General features: G+C 34.7%; 4 protein-coding genes across 7 annotated transcripts in view; all 4 read right to left on the reverse strand.

Moving 5' to 3' along the window:
- HOXA4 (homeobox A4) overlaps positions 1-1022 on the reverse strand; it is a 2003-nt gene extending 981 nt beyond the window's left edge. Inside the window, 2 exon segments of the mRNA XM_075586840.1 lie at positions 1-39; positions 444-1022. The exon segment at positions 1-39 is cut by the window's left edge and continues 108 nt beyond it. Coding sequence (XP_075442955.1) covers positions 1-39; positions 444-906 — 502 coding nt within the window. The 5' untranslated portion in view covers positions 907-1022.
- Positions 1-20822, reverse strand: part of LOC142487451 (homeobox protein Hox-A6-like) — a 41919-nt gene extending 21097 nt beyond the window's left edge. For 2 of the 4 annotated variants that reach the window (XM_075586831.1, XM_075586829.1), the window contains exon 1: positions 20372-20822. Coding sequence is in view for 2 of the 4 variants with exons in the window: in XM_075586834.1 (XP_075442949.1) it covers positions 14942-15213; positions 16146-16587 (714 nt within the window). In the remaining 2 variants the exon portion in view is untranslated. Of the gene's footprint in view, positions 1-14935; positions 15214-16145; positions 17181-20371 lie in introns of those variants that run through there. The other 2 variants (XM_075586835.1, XM_075586834.1) reach the window with 2 other exon arrangements.
- Positions 11077-13546, reverse strand: HOXA5 (homeobox A5). The gene is given in 3 exon segments (XM_075586837.1): positions 11077-12056; positions 12712-13301; positions 13303-13546. Coding segments are annotated over 3 exon segments (1080 nt in total). The 5' UTR covers positions 13542-13546; the 3' UTR covers positions 11077-11805.
- A 613-nt stretch (positions 20823-21435) lies between the features above and the next one.
- Positions 21436-24149, reverse strand: HOXA7 (homeobox A7). Its single transcript, XM_075586841.1, has 2 exons — positions 23629-24149; positions 21436-22897 (listed from the first exon to the last, which is right to left on the reverse strand). Exons 1-2 carry the CDS (start codon positions 24005-24007, stop codon positions 22602-22604), a joined length of 675 nt encoding a protein of 224 aa, XP_075442956.1. The 5' UTR covers positions 24008-24149; the 3' UTR covers positions 21436-22601.
- Between the last annotated feature and the right edge of the window lie 1490 nt (positions 24150-25639).

A 25639-nucleotide genomic window follows, 5' to 3' on the forward strand; every position in this document is an offset into this window, starting at 1 on the left:
GAGACCTTTTGGGTTCTCCTCCAGTGTAATTTGGGTTAACTGAGCACATAAAAAAAAAGCAATGAAAACATAATCATTAGAAAATAACTTGGCACCATTGTTCAGATAAGATACAGAGCAGTCAGAAAAGAAAAGTGTTGTACAGACTATTGACAATAGGACACAACTGAGTGCCATAAAATATGGTGATGGGGCTCTGGTGATAGAAAAGCTTCAAAGGCACATGGCACCGAGTCAATGGCAGGGGGCAATTACATTTATGGGGTCTGTAATTACTTTCTAAACAGATTGTCTCTAATAAATCCTCAGCTGAAGAGCCACTGAAGCTAAAAAAAAAAAAAAGTATAGCTGCCTCTCCCCCTTGGCCAACAGACAACTAAAAGTAAAAACCCACCCCCCATGGCATGTTGCTTGGCGGTGGTGACATTTCTGCTGCCACTTACCTATATTGATATGGCTCTTCTTCATCCAAGGGTACACCACCGGCTCTTTGCCTTTGAGCCCAGCAGCCTGTTTCTCCGGGTGAGTACTGTCAGTGCACAGAGCTGCTTCCCCCCCCAGCTGGGGAGGCTGCTGCCTGAGGACGTGGCTGTGGTGCAGGAGCTGCTGGGGCTGGCTGCTCCCCCGGGGGGACACCCCCGCACCCTGCGCAGCCCCGCCGGCTTCCTGGTGGTGGCTGTAGACATAGCTGCCCGTGTCCGGCAGCGGCGGCGGCGGCGGCGGGTAGCTGCCGGGACCCGGGTGCGGCGCTGCCTCCTGGAAGCCGGGCTCCCTCGGCCGCTCGTAGTATCCGGGAGACTGGCCGCTGCCGCCGCTGCCCAGGTAGTTGTTGTGGGAGAATTCCTCGCAGGGCGGAAATTTGGGCTCGATGTAGTTGGAGTTGATCAGGAACGAACTCATGGCCATTAATTTGTGGAAGTGCAAAACTCCCCCAAAAAAAAATATTTTTTTACTAATTTTTCTCGCGTTGTCGTTTTTCTGTGCTCCCCCAAACCCGCCTACTGGCTGTCAAGTGTGCAAAGTTACCCGCCCACGTGACCGGCCGGGCCAATCAGCGCGCTCCCCCTGGAACCCCGGATAAGGAAACAAGGAGGGTGATAAATGTGTGTGTTGCCACTCTGCCCCTGATATATACTTAACACAGGAGCACCTAGGATCATCAGTATTAAAATTGCTGCTGAGGTAAAGACGACAAGGGGTAAACAGCATCATAATAAATAAATAATAATAATAACAATAATAATAATATTACTACTACTACCTAGACTAATGAACTAATAGCAGCAGCAGCAGCAGTGCATGTATTTTACTCAATTTGCAGTGTTATTTTTTTTTTTTATATATATCTAAGGCTCTGTAGGGGGTTTTCTTTTTGGGGTGGGGGGAAAATTATACACTTTGCCACTCACACTGATGTGATCTATAATGGATAATACCACTTTGAAAGGCTAGACTGCTAAAAAAAAAAGAAAAAAAAAATCCACCTTCTAATAAAACATGATGTAGCTACATAAGTTGAGAATGGTTTTAAAATATTATTCTGTTACCAACTCATTGTTTTTTGTTTTTTTGGTGTTGCATACTTTAAGAAACAAAGCAGCAATACGAATCCATCTGGGAAATCTGTGCTGCAAACCCACCACTGTTGCAAACTGTTGAGTTGGACGATGGTTGTAAATCAGCAAGTACATAAGAACTCTGCAGTTTGTAAGGTGATCCACACTAAAGAAATGACTTGTACACATAAAACATCTAAGAAACATGAATCCATAACGTATTTTAGATATATCTTGCACAACTAGGCACTTCATATTTGCCCAGGCATTGCCTGTGGCATGTTTATTTCAAATACACTAAACACAAATGTAACATTTTTTTACTTCCAGAAATGTATGTGAAATACCAAACACACGCACGTATGTGATGATGGGTTTAGAAACAAGGGCAACTGATCAAGCTATATCTGATGTTTGCCTTGGTACTAAAATCTAAGGACGTCGTCTGAAAGCTGATTTCTAGAAGTTAAAATGTGTAACTAAAAATAGCCCATGCAATGTTTAAAACACATCAGATGACTTAAAATAAGAACAGTCAACATTATGTGTGCAAATATTAGTACTGGCATCACAATCAACGTGGTAAACAGTTTTGTTGAGAATTGATCAGGTAGTAGAGGAACATTATCTGCTTGGTTAACTGTTTATGTGCTATAGGGCCTGCAGTTATGCCGCTCCTTTTTCTCCATGTCCAGCTAACAGTGGAGCCTTGCTTGATCCTGTAATAGATTCCAGGATACATTAATTAGTTATCTGACTTTTTGGGGGTTTAAATGTTCAAAAGAAGCTAACTCTATTTGAGACAATCCATATGCTGAAAAAAGAAGATGCCATGCTCACGTTCAGAAAACTGTTAAGTTCTTTTTTTATATATAGATAACTAAATACAATGTTAAAGTATCCCAGTTTGCTCAGTCTACAAACAATAACTCATTTTGTTTGTGAATGTTACGTTTTGTTGGTACCAAATACGTACCTGTTATTTGTTTTGAAGTATATATATATATATATATATATATATATAATTTTTTCACAGTACATTTAAAGATAGGAGTGAAGATATGTAATTGTTTACCCCGCATCATTAGTTGATATAATGTAATCCTGTAGTCTAATTAAGTAATTAGAAAAAGGTTCTTACATTGTTTTAGCATTATATACTGAGATAGACTGTATGTTTAAAGCATGCCAGTGACTTAGTACATGTATATTCACGATTTAAAGATGGGGAAAATGCAAACGATTATCCTAAACCATTAGGATGATACAATTAAAGCTACAGGCTAATTTTGTCATCAGGAAACAATCTTAAATCTTGTAATTCATATATTGCTAAGTATGTATTGTAAAGCTTGCATAATATTAAGCACACACACACACACACACACACACACACACACACACACACACACACACACACATATATATATATATATATATATATATATATATATATATATATATATACATATATATATACATATATATATATATATATATATATATATATATATATACATATACATATATACATATATATATATATATATATATATATATATATATATATATATATATATATATATATATATATATATATATATATATATATATATATATATATATATATATATATACAAACTCGGACAATTATTAAGTAGACTTTCGAAACTAGGATAGGAATATGTATTTACCTTGCTATATGAAGCATAAATACACCAGATGGTGCATTTTTGTGATTAATTTGCATGTTGTATTAGACGGATGTGAAGTGCTAGGAAGATACCTAAAAACGCTATTTTTATCATTTACATAGTTCTGTTACAAAAATCAATTGACTAACATACATATATTATGTACACATGCTTAATTGTTTATGAAAGCCCAAAATAAGTAATAGTTGTATATAAAACAAATGAAGAAAACACTGTGTTAGTTTGTTTTAATAAAGGTGGCAAATGGTTTACAAGTACAAAGAGAACTGTTTTATTTCCAAGAAAAATACAAAAAAAAAGATTGACCAATTTTTAAACCATATCCACAGTGGGTGGTATACTCATGGGATTGATAAAAAAACGGTTATAGAAGCAGACAGAAGAAAGGGGCTTTTAAGGGTGCATTGTGGTTAGAAATAGGATTTTTCTTTCATTCAATACATTGTAATAAAAAAAAATCAATGTGTGTGACAAACATGGGGTGATTTGCAAGAGACCTGGGTCTTCACATAGGGAAATATCTTACAAAGCAAAATATGGAATTGTTTCCAATATCTTGTCTGTTTGATTTGAATATATATCTATGTTGTGTCTGAGCTGAAAGGGGGCAATAATTTATAATGCCACGTACTGTAATCCACGTTTACCATTTATGACTGTGATGGCAGCGGAGCACCCTTTCTGTAAAACCAAGCTAAGTACTTTTGTGGTTGTTTCTCAAAATACATAAAGAAAAACACCTCTTAAATTAAGTTTGCCTTTCATGTGGGTGTTATTGCTTTGTTAAAATGTATCTATTTAAATTTCAAAAGGCCTGTTACTTGTCTTTGTGGTTTTGTTATCATAAAAAAAAGAACTGAGCCAAGACCACCATGTGTTATCTCACAGACCGACATTGAAACATTTTACTTCAGGATTTATGGCTATCTCAGTTTGCAATAAACAACCAAATCACCTTTTTTTTCTGGAAGCCTTTAAGAGTCTTGATTTTTTTTTTTAGAGATTTTATCAATATATGTTTTACTTAAGGAATGATGACATTTCTTTCATTCTATTTACAAACCAACAGTACTCTATAAATAATGTTTCTTAATGTAACAAAACATTGTGTCTATATGAACCAAAGGAAGGTTCCCAAATTGTGAGGAGGGTGAACATTTTTATTGTGTAATTCAGGCACATTTCCACCGTCTCTGATATATACAATTTCAACAAAGAGTCACTGACAATTAACCCTATATTTGGATGTTTTTTTTATACTTTTACTTGCAGAGAATGATATAGATGATCGCTAATTTTCTCACCTTTTCTTTCTTTTTCTTTTTTTTTTGTAGCTGCTTGCAATGTGTTTGAAACAGCTTTCTTTTTTTAAATGCAAACCAGTGCTCAGTTCAAAGTGACCGAAAAGTGACACTGTGTGCATTTTGTTTCGTATTAATCTTACTCATTGACAGTCTTTGTTAAATAAGGAGGCTTGCAGTTCACCAGGCGACGTTTTCATATTTGTTAGACTCGGTGACCTGCAGTTCACCTCGGCCTTGGACTTAAGCTTTTCTAAAAGGTCCTCCAAGTGTCTTTAAGACAGCAGGGAGTTTCTATCAGGTCACTTCTTCTGACAGAAAAGGAAGAATAAAGAACGGAAAATGTACATATTACAGGGGTTATGAAATGCATCACTCTTTTAGAATCTGTACCCTGAGGAAACCTTACTGACCTCATCGACGAAAACTATTGGCAGAGGGGTAAAGCTTAAAATGTACATATATATATATATATATATATATATATATATATATATATATATATATATATATATATATTTATATACAATATTCTACTATGTGAAAGTATCTATCTGTCTATCTGTCTATCTATCTATCTATCTATCTATCTATCTATCTATCTATCTATCTATCTATATATCATCTTCCTATATATATATATATATATATATATATATATATATATATATATATATATATATATATATATATATATATATAAAAACACTTCATTATTCCAAAAAGATGGCAACCGACCTGGAAAACATAAATTGTGAGTGTATAGGGCTGGTTAATTAATTTTCAGTAGGTTGATGAAAGGCGAAAAAAACAAATGGTGGATTTTATTGTTTGTTTATATTCAAGCCAAGAAACAAACAAAATTAACAAACAAGTAACTGCACAACAAACAATTCAATAAATAAATAGGTACACGAAATAAACAAGGGCTCATGTAATTGTATGTGGCTGTGTGTCTATGTACACAGGTTTGTGTAAGCCAAGGTAACTCTAGTTTTGTTTTTTATAAGACCTTTGTAACTATTACATGTTTCCAGTGCCATTTTCTCTAGTAATTGATACCTGCATATGCCCGGCTGGCGACCACTCAGTACTGTGGACCAAATAATAGAAACATATTTCATGTCGTCAATATTTTGCCACACGCCAAATGGACCTTTATGATAGTTTCCTGATTCTCACGCTTCATGGTTTTTCTTAACGTTGACATTAAATACATGCCCAAATTGTCAGAAAAATAGTAAATAAATAATTAATACAAACGTTTAACTAAGCATAACTCAGTCATTTTTTTGTAGTCTTATTTTGTTAGTGTTACTCTCTTCAAGAACTATAGACTACACAAACACTGAAATGCGTTGTTTTGTTTTAAATATAAACAATGGACCAAAACGCTCAGTTTTCAGTAGACTCGGATTGCAGTATCATATATGTCATATTTTCATTTCACATATTGATAGTTCAAATAGTAGTGTTATATTTTGCTCGCAATTCCCTATTAATATGCAAAATAATAGAAAATTGTAAATAATATATTAAAAATATATATACTTTAAATATACTTTGTAACCAGACAGTAAAATCACACATGGGAACATATTTTTACAGCACTATGATCGAAAACAAAAACAAATTCTGTATACGAAATATAACTTTTCCTTTATGCATTATCAATCCATGTTTCTTCTAAACGAAATTAGATGCTGCTTTCATCCTAAACCACGCTGTCAATTAATACATTTGTTTGACACTTTTTTTTATATAGCTGGGATATTATTAAAATTACGTGTTTTCACATTTGTCTTATTAAAGTCTACCTGCTGCACGTGGAACAACTTCATTAACTGCGTATGTAGGATGGCTCTTAATGAAATACGACTTCAAGTAGTGAAAAGAATATTTTTTTTCTGTTCTTGCATTTGTAATCAAGGTCACTAAACCGCTAGGGTTCACCAGGAGTCCAGTCTATGATGCACGCCTAACTGAAACACATTTTATCTTTTGTGCTGATAGGCAAATTTTCCACTATAACATTGACATCAAACTTTGTCTGGATAGATGACTTGGAGCAGTGCAAAGTGTAAACTTTTGACCTGCAGCTTTTTGACCTGCAGTTGTACCACCCAATCCACATACACACACACATATACAAAAGCATTCTGCTTGAAGTTACCTATTTCGCCCATTATCTTACAACTCTAGCTATTTGTACAAATGCTTACACCCCTAATGTAACATCATAACATCATCCTTATCTTTATAATTGTATAAAGCGTCAATCAAACATTTACTGATATATATATAATACAATACAATACAATATTTATATATATATATATATATATATATATATATATATATATATATATATATATATATATATATATATATATATATATATATATATATATTGTATTGTATTGTATGTCTTGATTTATATAACGCCAAAAGTGTACTCAGCGCTTCACAAAGAATACAGTACATATAGATATACATATACACATACATATACATACATATACACACATACACACACACACACACACACACACACAAACACACAAACACACACACACACACATATATATATATATATTATATATATTATATATATTATATTATATATAAACACACACACACACACACACACACACACACACACACACACACACACACACACACACACACACACACACACACACACACACACACACACACACACACACACACACACACATATATATATATAATTTGTCTGCTATCCTAATCCGAAGTATTTGATTATATTATACTAAATACATAAAACAAGGATTCAATTGGTAAACTACAGCTGAATGTTTGTTCCTTGCTTACATTTGGTTTAATTTACTTGCAAGAACAACAAATGTCAGTAACTGCTTTAAAGCTTGCATAGGCAACCGAGTTGACGGTGAACTTGGTCTGAAGCGAGCTCTGCTGGTGTTCCTAGGGTTTGCAGATTTATCTTTTCTGCATTTACTTAACCTGGCAGTGAACTGCACGAGCTGTGATTTGTTAAGCAATGACAGTCTTCACCTTAAGCGAGGGCTGCTTCACAGAATTGCAATTGTTTGAACAGTAACGTTGAGTAAATATTATTTTCAAAGAGGAAAAACAGTTGAAAAGTTGTACATAAGCAACCTGGATCACGAAAATAATAATAATTATATATCTATATATACATTATACATAGTTGAAAGCATCTCTTCATCCCTGAAGTTACTCGAAATAAAACACATCTGAATAAAATCAGGACATGTCATCAACTCAAACACAAAGACAACTAGCTATTTGGAATTATTTATAAAAGTTATAGCATTGTTATCCTCTAATACACTCACAAACCAGTGCTCTTTCCTGATAACATTTGAGGCACAGTTTAATTTTAATATAATGCTGGTCAAAATACTTTAATAAATTGTATAGTATTAACTATACATATTTTGGAGGTTGATAAATGAACCCACGAACAGGTCAAAATAGTTTATTTAGACAATTGTAAAATGACATGCTATCTATGCGAAAATAATCAAGCGTTAATACACTTCTGATTTGTATGACTCCAATTGAATAAAATGGGGCAAACAACAAATTAAAAAAAACTTTCAAAGAATTATCACGTGCTCTATAACAATCAGGTATGTTTATAGCTTTACAGTTTTTCCACATTTTACAGCCCAGAAGAGACACATTTCAGGTGTCAAATAAAATATATAAAAATGACATACACAGTGAAATAAATGTGCTCAGTGAGGTCTGAAATAAGTTGGTTGTTGCGTTTTGAGCATAAGTTCTACAATTACTGCTGAGTGCAATCTAAGCTTTTCATATCCTTTAAAGATGAGATGACCTATAGAACCAGGCAGTTGCAACATTAAAATATGTATCTTGTATTTGTTAAATAACTTACATAACCCTTGTTTTAGAGTTCAAAAGAGGGATATGTATTATATGATGTACCGTAAGTACACCTGGCTCCAGTTGCTATTTCAAAGTGATGTTTCCAATAAATAAAAACGTATTTAACTTTCATTGGTAAAATGCATTTCCTCAGTCCATCTTGAAGATTTTAAAAAATAGGCATGACCTTTTTGTGGCTATTGTTCAACCTTGCAGATGCTTACTAAGAATAACTGAGAGTCTGATACAGATGTTATAATCCCACGGTGAAATATAATGCTCATATTATCAAAAATAAAGTGAAACAACAAAGGGTTATTTACACAAAATGTCTTTTTTTCCACAATACAAATCTAAGAATAGAAAGTATATGACTCCTGAGATACATTTTAGTTTCTTAAGTTCAGTGATTGAAGTCATATGAGTTTACATTTAAAGTCTCCAACATAAAAATGTTCAATGTCATGTTTTCTAACCTTTTTGCATGGGCACTAAGCAGCTACTCTTTGGGGTATTTTATTAAGGCTGTTTCATGAATAAACGACTTCAAATATATTTTTTTCGAATGAGCTTCCTTAATCATCTTGCACTTTCCAAACAGCAACACAACACTCCTAGGTCAGTTCTATAGTGGGTCATATTTTATGTTAATTCGGATGCTTTCAGAAGAAAGGAAACTCACAAATACGCCGGAACTAGCAGCCTTCAAGCGACCAAATGTTTCTTCTGTCCATCAGCCATAAAAGTTTATGGCATGTTTGAACTTTTGCCTACAGATCATGAATGAAATTCTTATGTAGATGTAAGTAACCTTACTCAAATAATAATACAACAAAATCCCCGTTTACCTGTGGATTGGTGGTGATGAAGAATTTGTGGAGTTATGAAGACACAGGAGAAGGTGGAAGGTGCAGGCTTTCTAATAAAATGCTCTGATTGAAGATCAGCAAAATGAACGCACGGATTCTCTCACCCCCTTTTTTTCTTTTTTAGCACTGGAACTCAATAGCTAAAGTTAAATCCGGTCATAAAGTTCATTGCTGAGTAATCACACTGCAGTGTGAACTCCAATATTGACATAAAGAGAATGTTGAAGTAAACACACAGCTGGGGCCTCTCCAGATTCCTTCCCAGCCCAGAAATGTAAAAACATAACATGTATCTTTAGGGTATTTAGATTATTTGCAATATACTTTGCTGGTTAGAACAGCTGCCTTGGGATGATCACACACACTTTCCTTTGGGATATATGAGAATATTAGTGTATCCATTATGTATTTTAAGGTAAGTAAGCACAACACAACTGTGTATTAGCACAACATGAAAGTATTAATGAGCTGGTTAGTTATACAAAAAGAAAACCTGTTAATCTTCTTACAAAACCATAGTCCTCCCCCCCCCCCCTCTACTAATTGTAGTTAGCAATGTCTCTTGAAATAAGCCCTGACTTTGTGAGCTGATGGGACTTGTCCAAATTTTCATAAAACTTTCAGACTGTCCTGAATTAAGTAACTAGTTGGAGAATTTCAATTAGGGCACCACTGTGCAACAGAAGTATTTACGTTTTGTACTAGTAATAGCAGTTAAAGTTAGGCCCTCAAATTACTAATCTATGCCCAAATCAGTTCTTTTTCTTAACGCTGGTTACTTTAGCCGAACAGATCATATCCGTATATTTTTAAGATGAAGATCCCCCCTAGCAATGTAAAAGTAACATGTGTAACAAAACTTACCTTCACTTGCAAGCAACCAGTTTTCATGCGGGTTTAAGAGGTTGTAATTTGACCAAATTTGATCTTTAATTTTAATAGCTGGGTGTCTTCAAGCCTTACATGTCCTGCTAAAAAAGCCAAATGATGTCCAGCAACAGTGAGATTATATGTTATGAGGTATATATTGTTGAACGTCAACTCCCCAAAACCATAAAACTTAGTTTAATAGCACCACGTGACTTTTTATAGCCAGTAAGGCTATCTGTCTGTGCTATGGAGGATTTTACGATCTAATTCATAGACAAAACCCTATTCATTTGGCATCTAAATGTCACATAGCCGGAACTAGGGCTTATAAAGTTTACTGTTATATATAACTTAGGGAAGAGACGACATGTAAGCAGTTAGTGTAAGGGCATCACTTTCATTTCCATTAGAAGCTGGGAAGAGTTAGTCATTCAAGCTAAGGTGAGGTAAGTACATTTGAAACTTGAAAGGTATGGGGAAGTTTAGGTATCTTGGATAGAAATGTGTTGTCTAAACTAAGCATTACAAATGTAAGCACTAAGAAATGTACTTCGTGTTAAGGAAATAAGTTTTTGTAAATGTCATTGTGCTGGAAGAGTATGGGTTACCAATCAAATAAAGTGTATTTCCCTATGCACGCTTTTAAGTAGCTTTTCTTGTACTTTTCAAATAAGGCTAATACTTTCTTTCACTGCACATTGTGGATAGTTTTTAGAGTGCCCTAAGGAATCAATTATATTAGGAACCTGAGGTACTGCTATCAATGCATCTACGCACCAATCAAAGCATGTAGAGTCCTTAAAAAAGGAATATCAATCACTTCTTAAAAATAAGCCAAACGAAAATGTACAGTAGAAAGTTTATTTATTTTTTTGTTTCCAGTCATATTTTATTTATTTTTTTAAAAACTCAAATGCAACAAAAAAATGTTACAACAATTGCTTAAACAGCCAGGCTTTGACTATATTCTTTAACTTTGTGGACAAAAACACATATCACAGAAGCTGCGCTTACAGCTACTTTCATAGTTCGTGCAAAGAATCATACAAAGGCACAGCTAGGACAGACTGCTTGGAATCACAGTTTGTGTCACGGTATCACTATTCACCATACTATTACAAGATAAATTGTATTGAACATTTCACCTCTACAACATAGTTATTTTCACAGGAATTATAGGTAGTTTCATGAAAATCTGGTTGACAGCTTGTAGGCTATTCAGACATATAATAACATTTCACAAACACATACAGATTTTGCAAATTGAATGCAACACATAACATTTGTAGTAAACATGTTTTTTTACAGTTACTTCAAGTTACACAAAGCGCGTTACATACTCAAATAAGTTAAAACATTTAATTGTCAAGACAGAGCCATTCAAAACAAAACATTTACATAAAGCATCTGTAGTTATTTTCACCCAAGATAAAGGCTCATGATGGCTAGAAGATGAAGGAGAACAAGAACAGGGTTTCTTCACAGAAGTAACACAGAAGAGTTCTAGAAAGTCATGGTGACAATATACATGTTTAGTTAGCTAATACTGAATCAGTACTTTTCATTGATTATACATCTATGGGCGAAATGCTCCTCCCGCAGCTGCCATGCTCATGCTTTTCAGTTTGTTATCTTTTTTCCATTTCATCCTTCTGTTCTGGAACCAGATTTTAATCTGTCTCTCAGAGAGGCAAAGAGCATGTGCTATTTCAATCCTTCTTCTGCGGGTCAGGTATCTATTGAAGTGAAATTCTTTTTCCAGCTCCAGGGTTTGATAGCGTGTATAGGCTGTCCTAGCCCTCTTCCCTTCTGGTCCCCCTATGTTGTCTGCAACAGAAAAAATGAGTTACTCAAGAGAAACCACAACACATTTCTAACGGTATTGAGAACTATTTTACTTGGAGACATACTACCTTCAATTAGAACATGCTTTAAATAAAAAAAAATTGGGGAGGGTTAACAACTACTTAATTTATTTCGAGATGGTGCAGATTAAAGAGAAGTATTAACATTTTATTTTTTTGTGAACAGCACATAGACATTTTCCCATGGTATATTTCCATGCATCTGAATACATGATGCTGCTTTTTTCTTTCAATAAAAACGTTCTTGCAACAATATATTTTTCTGGGGATCATTTTAGATGAACCTTCAATGATAAATCATTTAAGCTATTCATCATATTTTAATGAGATCTTTTCACAGTTAATTGTTTTAGCAATTCACTAGAATTGTGATAAATAAAAAAAAACTGTTTTCACGCTTGCTATAGTAACAATACAATTAGATTAGAATATATAACAATATTCAATTTTTTAAATATATATATATTTTTTTAATCTTGATGTGTACTGCAAAAGTCTTAACACATCACGGACATACATATCGCAGCAAAAGTTGCCCCCCCCCCTCCCTTAATATATTTGTGTATTTCTCATTACATTGGGGGGTGGGGAGGGGGAAAACAACAATTTAGATTTACCATGACTTATGTGCAGTTTTCTCATCCATGGGTAGATCTGTGGCTGTGCTGATGGTGCAGGGCTTTGGCCGTTCTGTGAACTTGCCTGGTCGCTGCTAGCTGGGGTGTCATCTTCAGCACCAGAAGAAGTGCCAACCCCTTCTCTGTTAATATGAGTGCTGTTGCCATTGCTGCTGTTGCTGGAATTGGACGAAGTGCTGTTAGAGTTAGTTATAGAGTTTTTCACCCCTTGGTGACTCTCGCTGACAGGCGAAGTGGCCACAGCAGTGCAGGGGAGAGAGTCAGGTGGAGGAGAATGTGAAGACGTTGCAGGTTGGTTATACCTTGGCTCTGTAGAGGAGGTTGGGTTGGATGGATAATTTCTTGCTCTGTCATTGGCACTAAAGGGGTTGGAAGCTGTGCGCCCAACGCTGAGATCCATGCCATTGTAGCCGTATCCGTACCTGCTGGAATGCATGTTCGCTGAATCCCTGTATTGCTCGTTCACCGAGCTATGATCTCCATAATTATGTAACTGGTAGTCCGGGCCATTTGGATAGCGACCGCAAAATGAGTTTACAAAATAAGAGCTCATTTGTTTTTTGATATGTGTGCTTGATTTGTGGCTCTTGGTCGTTTTGTGCGTCTATAGCACCCTTGCACAATTTATGATGAATTATGGAAATGACTGGGACATGTACTTGGTTCCCTCCTACGTAGGCACCCAAATATGGGGTACGACTTGGAATCACGTGCTTTTGTTGTCCAGTCGTAAATCCTGCCTGATGACCTCTAGAGGTAAACTCGTGTACTAGTGGGGGAGCTGGGAGGATGCTAAAGGGAGCGAGCATTGCAGCGCGATCCCGTCCACTGATGCAGAGTTTTAATTGGACTCTAGCGCCACCCTCTGGAGAGCGAGCGGGTATTACTGTCTCTCCAGCGAGGAAGGGACTGCAGGGCCGGGGTCGAACTGAGGTTACATCCCATTACAGGAAAATTATTGCATTCCCCTCTCAGTTCCATTAGTGAATACCAAATGTGCCGGCTATCAGCCACAGTTCACAAACCAGCACATTAATACCGAAAAATTGCACAAAGGGTGCTACTTGAATATATATATATATATTTTTTTTCTCCCCAAAAACCTATTTTCTATTTTATTCTCATTTTTTGTAAAACTATTCTGTTGTCTCTTTTATTTCACTAGAAATTAAAAAATAGAGTTTTGATACTAGGGATTAATATCAATAGAGACTAATAACGCTGACAGTTTATAATGTCAACGTGTTTTAAGAGAGCTATTGATATCAAAATGGTTTAAATGTATTTTATGTTTGCATTTCTTTTTAAAACACAGTTCCTTTTTAAAACAATGTGCTAAGAGGTCACTGCGCACATATAAAAACTAAAGCAGGGTAGCTTGATTTCCACATGCACCACCGTGCAAGAAAAACGCTGGCACATTTGATCGTATGGTAGAATTATTTCAGAATCCAGATTTTCATCATCAAAATCAACAAGACTTGTATCTAATACAACATTTGAATGCTGAATTTCATGTGGAACACTTATTGTTCACCCTCCATGTTTTAAACACAAATCAATCGAACCTAACTTCCAATTGCTATATACCTGTTTTTTCTTTCAATTTATATATAGGAAGCGTTGCCTTGGATTCACCGTTAAGAACAATTAGTGGCTCACGCTACTGTACATCAACATTTTAAAATGCAGCTGACATTCACATTTTGTTTAGACATGGGAAAAAAAACAGGATGACCTCAGATTTCCGTTCTTTTTTGCCACCCCATACATTTGGATAACTCGTTAGACTATGCGTATTACAATTAGCGAGCAGATCTTATAATAAGGTATAGCGAAGACTCTGCATTCACCCTAGCCTAGATTATGCACGTTACTGACTGGCATAATAGTGTGCAGTTGGTAAAAGGTATTGTTAGCTTCCTCTCACATAGATTCATACAGTATATAGTGCTGTCATTGCTCAAACACGAACCTACAGTAATCCAGTATATATAGACCCAGCTGTATGTTGCTATACACACAGTATATATGTTAAACCAGATGATGTACTGTACATGCATAAACTATCAACTAAATTCACCTATTTTTTTCTGAACTCATAGCTGTGCATAAATAATATGTTCATAGCGTTTTGTATGTGTATTAAATATGAAAAGACATCAAAGTACAAAATTAAAATGAATAAAGGAAGGCCTGGTGACTTGTATTAAGTGTTGCTTTGCTCTCCTGACTTTTCCTCTGTTGGGTCGCTGCTGGGCTGTGTAGAATTTATGAGCTTGCTTTCTTTTTTCCACTTCATTCGTCTGTTTTGAAACCATATTTTAATTTGTCGTTCAGTTAGGCAGAGGGCATTTGCAATTTCAATCCGTCGTCTTCTGGTTAGGTATCTGTTGAAATGGAATTCTTTCTCTAGCTCTAAAGTTTGGTATCTTGTGTAAGTTTGCCTTCCTCGCCTCCCATGTGTTCCATACATTGTACCTGAAATAAAAATAACACAAGCATATGAACATCTTTATTAGGGCACCTTTTATGGCTGACTCATAATTTTGTTTAAATGATGTATGTAATTAAATCAATTAAATATATGTTTTGTAAACAAATATGTTAAGCTTAACCTGCTCTGAAGCTTTAAATTAAACAAATTTACAATATATTCAAGATGCACTGCTGTTGGTTGAGGTAACACAGAATCACAACCTCTATTTTTTAGAATAAATATTTTAAATCATTGAAAGCATTTCTAGCATTTCTATATCAAAGCTCAACAATTACAATGATCTGGACAGCTGAAGCGATTATTGTTCCCTAAAATAAGGTAAAGCTATAAACAATTGGTTTATTTAAAAAAAAATATTCTTTGGTATAATCAAAATATAATTAATAAATGTAATGTTGGGGTGTTTAATACGTTAATATAGCTTTCCACTTGCTTTTATACTACTAGTGTATTATACTTTGATAGAGTTACTCACATATTTCTAGCAATCTGACTAATACAGTTTCCTTCTCTTTAAAGAGTATTCGAGATGTACAATATACAGTACACTCTTGGGCAGAAACCACTTTTCCGTGTGTGGATTTTTTTAGCACTGAGCTAGAACTTGGGTCAGTTGATTTAGAGTGAAGTTTAATTGGATATGGCGTTTATATAATCTTAATGCCAATTTTAACTACAGCTCTAAATCTTGTTGCTATCCCGTCTTTATTTATATATATATATATATATATATATATATATATATATATATATATATATATATATATATATATATATATATATATATATATATATATATATATATATATATATATATAGTGTTTGTAATGAACAATATAATCTTCCACTATTACCTTTGTTTTTGTCTTCAATTATTTAGTTCACTTTCTCATTGCATATATTAGTGACTTACCAGTACAAGAGTTCACTCTCTGCATCCAGGGATAGACAGGGCTGCTATACTTCCGGTCGCTGCCTTCCTCATCTAAAATCTTGTTTTGGACATTAGCAGACTTGTATTCTTGATCAGAAGAAAAGTGAAGATAATCACTACCATGAGCCCTTTGCTTGGCCCCATTTGACGAAGGTCTGTTAGTGGTCTCCTTGTCCGAATAGAAACAGGACGCCCCATACTCATAGGAGTTTCGGTTGCAGGCAATAACCGTACTAGATTGCTGATAAAAACAAGGTGATGATGAGTAAGTCTTATCTTGAAGTGCAGTTGTCCCATAAGAACCTGGAAAATGCCTCAAAGCATCATACCCAGCTGAATAAAGTGGGATCTGCCCCACGAACGAGTCCTGTCCATTAGGCAGGCTCCCAGGAAAAGTACTATTCACAAAGTAGGAACTCATTTGCTCTACACTCTCTAGTACTGTGATTTGTTGTGTATTAGTACATCTGGCTATAACTATTAGTAGTCATCGAACTGGTTTGTTTCTGGATGGCCGAGCGCCAAAAGCGACAGAGGCAAATTTAAGCAGCTGATCACTCAGTAGCCAATAGGAAGGACTTGTGATGGTTCTCCCCTGGGACTCAGTGACTGAGCCAGCAAAGTTCCTAATAACAAGGAGCTGGAGACGCATGTATTCCAATAATACACATATAGGATAAAAGTGTAGCTGCATTGCACATTCTTGGGATGTTTTGGATGCATTTTGATTACTGCCTGCAATAAACATCTTAGTGTACTATTACACAATGCACATTACCATCATTATGTGACTTAAATCATATCTATATATCTATCTATATATATATCTATATATCTATCTAATATACCTTACACGGTCTAACTTATTGTGCCAGCCATTCGATAGAAAAACGAAGTCATTCTCGATTTAGAAAGCTGGCAAAAGCGTTGCATATTTATTGACAACACAAAATTAGGCTAATTCGAGGTGAAATAATATTGTATATATATATATTCTGTATCTATCACCAGACTGATCATAAAGCCAAAACAATGCATTCCACGTTTAAGAAATAAAAATACTATCTTCCTATTAAAATATGAATATTTAAAATATAGTTTTCCTTTGTTCCTGTATAAAAAGAAGATTCTAATATTAGATGGATTGTATTAAAATAGTATATTCTGTATTGCTGTCGTTTACTGAAGCCTAGCAAAACAAAGATACAAATCGCCCATTTAAATGTATATTTTTATTCTCATGGCTCATTATTTCACGTTTCATATATCAACACGAAGTTCTACAATACATAAAACAGATCATTTCTGCCAGCACAGCAAAAAAACACAAAAAAAAAACATCTCCAGAATTTAATTAAACATTGAGCTTTATCTAAAACCAGACATCGTGTACTGTTAAAATTAGTAGATTTTTTAAAAACATCTGTAAAAGAAAACCCAGAAGTTACACTCATTACTGTATGTTTTTTGTTATTTCAACGTTTGTACATCCTGGTAATTAACACTCATGCTCTAAAAAAAATCTAACACTGGCTTTAAAGGAATCCAGTCTCCACCTAAAAAACCTTCCCTTATCTGACTGTGCGTTTAGTTTTATGGCCCATACTTGAGAGTCCAGGCATGAGTTTACCCCCTTCTTGGGACTATAAAAATCTCCCAGTAAATGGTTTAGAAGAATTTAAAACTTGGAGGCTGTAAATCCCTTAATGGTTGTCTATAAATAAAGCTCTCAGAGTGATTTGGAAAATAAATGCACGTGACATGTATTAAACTATGCATGATCTTGTTTTCTTAGTATGCAGGATGTTTGGTTGAGATATTTAAAAAAACATTGTTAATATCCCCATGTAGAGAGGTAGAATCATACAATAATTCTGACAAGTTTTTTTTATTCTAGGAAGTGCAGGATGGGAGTGATCATACATCAGGAATTTCCTCTGTCGTCAAAACATTTTAAATGTAGATTTTGTGGTATTTTTTTTTTTTAATGTGTAATGTTTTATATTTGGTCTGCTAGAAAGAAACATTGGGGTGTAATTGCATGTGTTTAAACTAAATACGTCTTACTGAAGAAGGGATTATAAATAGTTAAATGTTGGCATAATAGAGAATACAAGCTTTTCACTCTGAGCTTTTTTTGTTTTGGTATTTTTTTTAATACAGTATCCAAACGGGCAAACAATCTGGATACAAACGTATCGTTGTATTTATTTTAGGCGTATAATTATTGACTGGAGGCCTGTGATATGTGACAGGAATTTCAGATAGATCAACGGTTAAAAAACACTGCCCCTTCTGTTTAGCTTTTCATCCTAGTTCTTAGTAATGGAATCTGTTTTAACAATTAAATCCAAGTTGCAGCAGCCATTTTGGTTGGCAAAGAAAATAATGTTGAACGTTATGATTTTTAGAGTAACATAAAAGGTATGTACAGGAACACGATATTTCCACATTCCAGTGGCTACCTATAATTTTCAGACGCACATAGTAAATAATAACAAGTATCCCAGTAAAAAAAACAAACAAAAAGAAAAACCTAATGCAGTCAAATAAATGTTGCATAGAATAGACTCCAAGCATAGAACCCGTGTAAGCAGGTGCTGAACTGTTCGATTCCTTAAAGATTGTTTGAAACTCACTGTCCATATGACAAGAATGTCTTTACGCTTCCATCTACCTGGAAGAACACACATTGTGGACTTCTCAAATATAAATATATACAATGAGCTTGTCTGTGTTTTATATGTATCACTTCATTGCTGGCAAAATACACACACAAATAAATCCATACTGTATTTGCTTACTAATGTAGACACATACACTAATGAATCTCTTCAACATTTAAAAGTGACAGTCAAGTTACCAACTAGCAAACATTTCATCTTTATGTTTAATTAGTCATGTTTGCAAACCACCCAAGATAGCCTTTAACAGTATTTGGGTCCTGTATTACACTGGTGTATACCACTTTCCGCCACACAGTGGCAGCACCGAACCTCTTCACTCACAGCAATAAATCCTACACTCAATGCAGCCAAGCAGATACTGCAATGCAATGCAAATGTTATACTTCATCAACTATCAGACCACAAGCAACACTAGTGCAACGTCCAAATCAGTCAAGTATCACACTTAATTAATGCTAATGAATATTAAACATTTCAAAACAAAACGAAGTGATATTTTCCGTGGGTAAAAATGCGTAAACAAGGCACAAATATATAAAAGCAAGAACATATAATACGATCAATTACACGGAGCATTATATAAATTACGTTTCGGTTAGGTATATCTATATCTGTTTTTTCATCGAACAATGAAACAGTTATTTCAAATATGTCTGATCTAGTTTCTTTTTTTTTCTCTCTCCAGGACCTAAGCAAAGTGACCTTCATTAGTACACTATCACTTGAAGTGGTGAAACAGACCTATATTGTGTTTTCAGAATATTATATATGTATACATACACATACTCACAAATATATATTATATATATATATATATGTATGTGTGTGTGTATCTATATATTTGTGTATCTATATATTTGTGTATCTATATATTTGTGTATATATATATTTCTATCTATCTATCTATCTATCTATCTATCTATCTATCTATCTATCTATCTATCTATCTATCTATCTATCTATCTATCTATCTATCTATCTATCTATCTATCTATCTATCTATCCATCTGTACATATATATATATATATATATATATATATATATATATATATATATATATATATATATAATATAATATATATATATATATATATATAATATATATATATATATAATATATATATGTGTGTGTGTGTGTGTGTGTGTGTGTGTGTGTGTGTGTGTGTGTGTGTGTGTGTGTGTGTATGTATGTATGTATGTATATATATATATATATATATTGGGGATAATTAATTATTGGGTAACGCGGGTTAAAATAAAATCTACATTCAATTTGCCTTTAATTCATTTTAGCATTCTGAGAACATTAAACAATAAACTCAACAATACCTACAATAAAAAGAACACACAAAAAAATAAAAACAAACCATGCAAGTAAATAGGACAGGTACATTGCAAAATGCCAACATTCATTGAATGAATTTCATTTGGCTTGGCTTTGGAACCGACAGTCAATACTTGTAAAGTTTTATTCGAATGCAGCGTTTTGTATACAACCTTGCAATATGTGCTCTCACCTTTACGTCCTGGCTCGCAGGAATCCTTGCCACTTTGACAGCTGTCGCTTTGGCTTCGCAGGAGAGGGATCGAGCTCCTTCTGGTGCCAGAAGAAGCAGGAAATTAGCCAGGTTGCAAGTTGAAAAATCTGCCACTCCAGTGCTTTGAATCCCAAAAAAATGCCACACCTTCCAGCGGAAGAATCGACAATTGCCATCCTCGACCTGTGTTCCAGGCGGCTGCCTGTGTCCAACCTCCACTTACTTTGCTCACTATTGCCTTACAAAGAACAAATGTATTGTGGTTGGGAGCCAGAGAGATCCGAAGCAGGACTGAGCTGAGCAAAAGAATGCAGCTCTATTCTCGCAAGGGGAATTATAAAAAAAAAAGTTCATGTTCACGGTTACCATCCACATGACCAACGGCGGCCAATGGAGGAACCGAGCAACTCATAAAGTTGTATTGCAAAGTTGTAAATTTTCATAAACAACAACGGATTTATAGCCATTGCCTCATCACTAAGAAGAGGCAGGTCTTAGAAAGTCGCCATTTTAACTGAGGAGCAGCCTGAGTTTCAACACATCTTGCCACTATTTTTTTTTATTTTTTTTTTTGTAGAATCAAATCTATATACTGATTTCAATCAAACATTAAAGCAAAAAGGGGGCTGCTTTCTTATAGAAAAAAAATTATGCGTGGTATATATCCTAACACGTTGTCCTATTAAAATGCGTGATTTTGTGTACTTGCTTGCTGTGTTTCTATTATACTTTTCCTATATATTAATGGCATTCTATGTATTAACATGGCTTTTCATAAGTAATTATAGTGATGTATTTATTTCTGGCACCATTGTGATATTTAGAATTGACATGGTGTAAAGGGTATTTACAAATACAGTAAATTACTAACCATTTCAATGTAAATATTATAAAACGGTGTGTTTCTGTTATAACCAGAAACTATAATAAAACACATTTTCTACCCACACATTAGTCTGTGCAGGTTAATTTACCAAATATTTTTATGCTTACATCTCATTTTTATTTTAGGGTTGATATAGTAAAAGAAGAAAGACAATAAGTGACCAAACATTACGGATTTTATTATCTGTAACAAAAAAATATATATACATTATGGAAGGTACTTGAACAATGTTTACTTTGATGCCTATTTTATACATATTCATTTTAATACAACGCATAAACGACATTTAAAATAGTCACAATAACACTTATCACATTGTAACATACAATTTCAGAAACGCAGCTGAGCAAACTTCAAACGGATTTTATCTATTTCTGTTACAATATCCCATGCTACAAAGTTTCCAAGATGATAATATAGCTCAAGCTTATCAAGTGTTCCAGAGATAATGTTTTAAAAAATAAGGTGTCATACGATTAAACTTTAACAAATGTGCACGAATAGAAACCCTGGGGTACAAATAGTGTGGTCACTTTACCATTCAAATATCAATGCAAACACATAAGAACTAATGTATTCGGATGGATAGAAATGAGGGAGACGATTATTTGTACTGAAACAGACTCATACACATATTATTTTACATTTCAGTCTTACATCATCGGTGCTTTATTGACACTTTTACTGTTGATACTTGAAATGTTTAAAAAAAAAACAATCTATAACACACATGTTTATGCAATCTTCACGGTTTTAATACAATTCTAATACATAGCATCACAGCAGAGCACAAAATAGGTAGTTTTTAATAGGTAGTATTAAGTAATGACATATGTAGTGGTCGTTTTGATACATGTTATTTTCACTAGTACAATCTTTTTTTTTTTTATGTTTGAAATGTAAAATTAGGCGGAAATCACTGTGTTCTCTAACTAGGTAGTTTAAGTCTAATGCACTTTCGCCTGTAAAAATGTTGTTGATTTAGGTAGTTAATTTAAAATTGTACATGTAGCAAACTCTATCCAACACATTTTCCTTCACGAGTTACATAAAACAAAGAGGTTTTTTTTTTTTTTTTTCCTTCTTCCACAACTGTGAATTGTATGTGAATGTTATGTGAATAAACCAACAATGTTGTCTTTGTTTCTCCGTGTAGTCTATATCGCAAGTGGTTGATCTGCCTCCTGATTGACTTTCTACGGCCTTTGAGTTAACCAAGATTTTCAAGAAAAACATATATTTGGAGCATTTCCACAGAGCTTTCACAGGACAATTGTCACGTGCAAATACCCATTGTACAATTTGCTTTGTACAAATAGCAGTTTATTCGTCCTCCTTGACTTTTTCATCAGAAGTTGTGGGTGTTGGTGTTGGTGTTGGTGTTGTTGATGTTTCCTCGGTTGCATCTGGGGCGCTGGTGTTGTCTTCCTTGTGTTCTTTCTTCCATTTCATTCTCCTGTTCTGAAACCAGATTTTGATCTGCCTCTCTGTGAGGCACAGGGCATGGGCAATTTCTATTCTCCTCCTGCGTGTTAGGTAGCGGTTAAAGTGGAATTCTTTCTCCAGTTCCAGGGTCTGGTAGCGAGTATAAGTCTGCCGACCCCGCTTCCTGTCGGGACCTAGATATTAGAGAAGTGACACTACATATTAACAGGTTTGGATAATTTCCTATTGCACTACATCGCGAGTCTGTGCTATTTGCTAAAGGGTTTTGACAAAGGCCTGGATTTTGTGAATGGCAATTTTTGCTTGGAGACTAAAAATGAATGCAACATATTACCATTTTTTTCCCTAAATTATAATCAAGGCCCATGAATGTCTAAAGTGGGCAACAAAAATAACCTTGAATGATATAGGTCTATATTGCATATTGTCTGTTAGCGGCCTTGAATGCAGATACTGCAGCTGTGACTTACAATTATTAAAGAAATACGTTTGGAATGGATAAAAGACCAGAAAATGCCTAATAAAACTTTATTTAAAAAAAAACGTATTTTATATTGCACGTTTTATTATACACTACACACATGGCCTAACTTGCATTTGATATAAAATACAGTTTACACGTAGTAAACTGACTAGGAAATCCAGGTTTCCCTACACATTATAAATGTTGGGAAAAAAATACAGCTAAGCATAGTTGACAATACAAATAAGAAAATGACGAGCATATCTCACATCAACTGGGCAATAAAAACTTTTTATGGTGCTCATTTACATACAATGCCATGGGCTCCTACACCATGGCGCCTCAGTTATAATCCAAACCACAAAGGCTGCCCTAATAGCTGGTTTGCCATTACTTGGCTACCATATAGTCTTTTCCCTCCCCTCTTGCTCCTACCCATACCTGAAGAAGACCTCATCCAGGGATATATGCGGAAATTACTCTCAGCCTGGGCATGCAGGGTTGATTCATCCGATTTATCACCGCTGGCTTTAGCTAGATCATTGCAGAGAACCGGGATGTTCTGATCAAAATTGGAGCAGTGCAGGTTATACGCCTCTGAACCCAGACTGTATCCGGAAGAGAACGGGCTTTGATATATGGTGCTGTTCACACTGTACAAGCCAGGCATGGAGGATGCAAACGCACTGGTGCCGGGTCCATAGCTGCTTCTCTGAGAGTTGGTAGCAAAGGAACAAGAAGTAGGCTCTGGATTTTGAAACAGAGAAGCCCCAGCCGTATATTTGCTGAAAAGAGCATTCACATAATACGAAGAACTCATATTTTTGACCTGTGATTTGTTGTCCGGTAGGCTTCAGTGTCGGTTTTACGAGGTAGCTTGATATATGATAACATTAAACCCCCAGATTTACACAAAACCCCATTTTCTTTTGCACTGAGCTGCCTCCTGCACGTGATCACCAACCATATGACCATATCATCCAATCTCTTCCTGCATCACAGGTGGGATAGCTCTGTGTTTATCGCAATATGCTGTTTTTGCAGGAAAAAAACACCCATACATTCATTCCTCCAAACATACATTTTAAAAGAAACCTATGTGTTCATTATACTCATTGGGGGGGCGGGAGGGGGGATATTGCATTAATTAGATGCAAACTGCATAGCATGTAAACAGACGCAGAATGCAATAATACAGTCTACTGTGTACTCTGCGTTTTTAATTTTTATTAACGTTAGGAATGTTTCCTACCCAATCATTACTGAATATGTCTATTGATTATTCAAATATCTAGCTCTACTGCCTCAATGTTGAGCTAGGGACCCTTAATACACATAGTTGAATGTATTATTATTATTATTAGCTAAATTAAATTATACAATGAAATATGCATATATTTTGTGGCAAACCGTCCTAATTAGAGGCCACCCTTTAATGGGAAAAGAAGAATGCATAATATAATAAAATAGTTTGCATCAACGTGTAACATGTAAATAAAATGATCTAGAGTAGACAAATTAATTCTGCTTTCTTTACAAACACATTTATGGCATTGGTGTGGTGTTACACTAAAATGTTTCTCGGATACTCTTCTGTAATATTTACATTGTTGCATTCTACACAAACCGAATTAAAAAAAGCATATTTACTAAACATTTGAATGCCATTTGCTACAACTTTTTTCAAATAATCTTTTTTTCCTCAACAACATAAATAAATGTAATACCAAACTAAATGGCAAATATTTAAGCAATATTTGTCAGGGTGTATGCTAATATGTTTCAAGACTGGGTCATGTCCAAAATTCCTGATTGACGATTTATTTTACAATTATTTAAATTACACACTTACTAATAAATAGGTGTATTATTTCAGTAACCTACCTCTTTTGCTTGATCTTGAGAAAAGAATCTTCACACGAATAAACCCTATTTCTTCAACACGGCGACTCCAACAAAACAAAATAAAAATAGTTTCTATTCAAAATGTTGCAACGTCCTCTCATCAAACGCATCGTAAAATGACTTTCCTTCTCCCAGACAAGGAACGGTGGTAAAGATAGGTTTTACAACCCTGCTATATTGCACATCATAAAGTAGAAAAGCTACAATGGGATTGCCCGGAAATTCTACTTTAAATGATATAGTCTGTTTCTCTGTTGTACAAAGAGCTTCCCACGAGCTAATCTCTGCATTTTCAGCATATTTTCACGGCTTGTATAGTCATAAAGATCCCTTGCAGAATGTTTTGTGCATTAGAATACATTCAGCTGCTGATAACTATTTTTAAACAAGGGCCTCTCTATATTTATATAGATTTATTGATATAACTGGTACTATTAACACAATAGCAGTATTTGAAATAGTAGCATCGGTAGTTTACAGATATACTGAGTATGTGATTTTGTAAGGCAAATGGGAATGTGACATTTATAGAAAATGGCAATTACAT

This window comes from Ascaphus truei, chromosome 2, assembly GCF_040206685.1.
Source record: "Ascaphus truei isolate aAscTru1 chromosome 2, aAscTru1.hap1, whole genome shotgun sequence".
Lineage (NCBI taxonomy): Eukaryota > Metazoa > Chordata > Amphibia > Anura > Ascaphidae > Ascaphus > Ascaphus truei.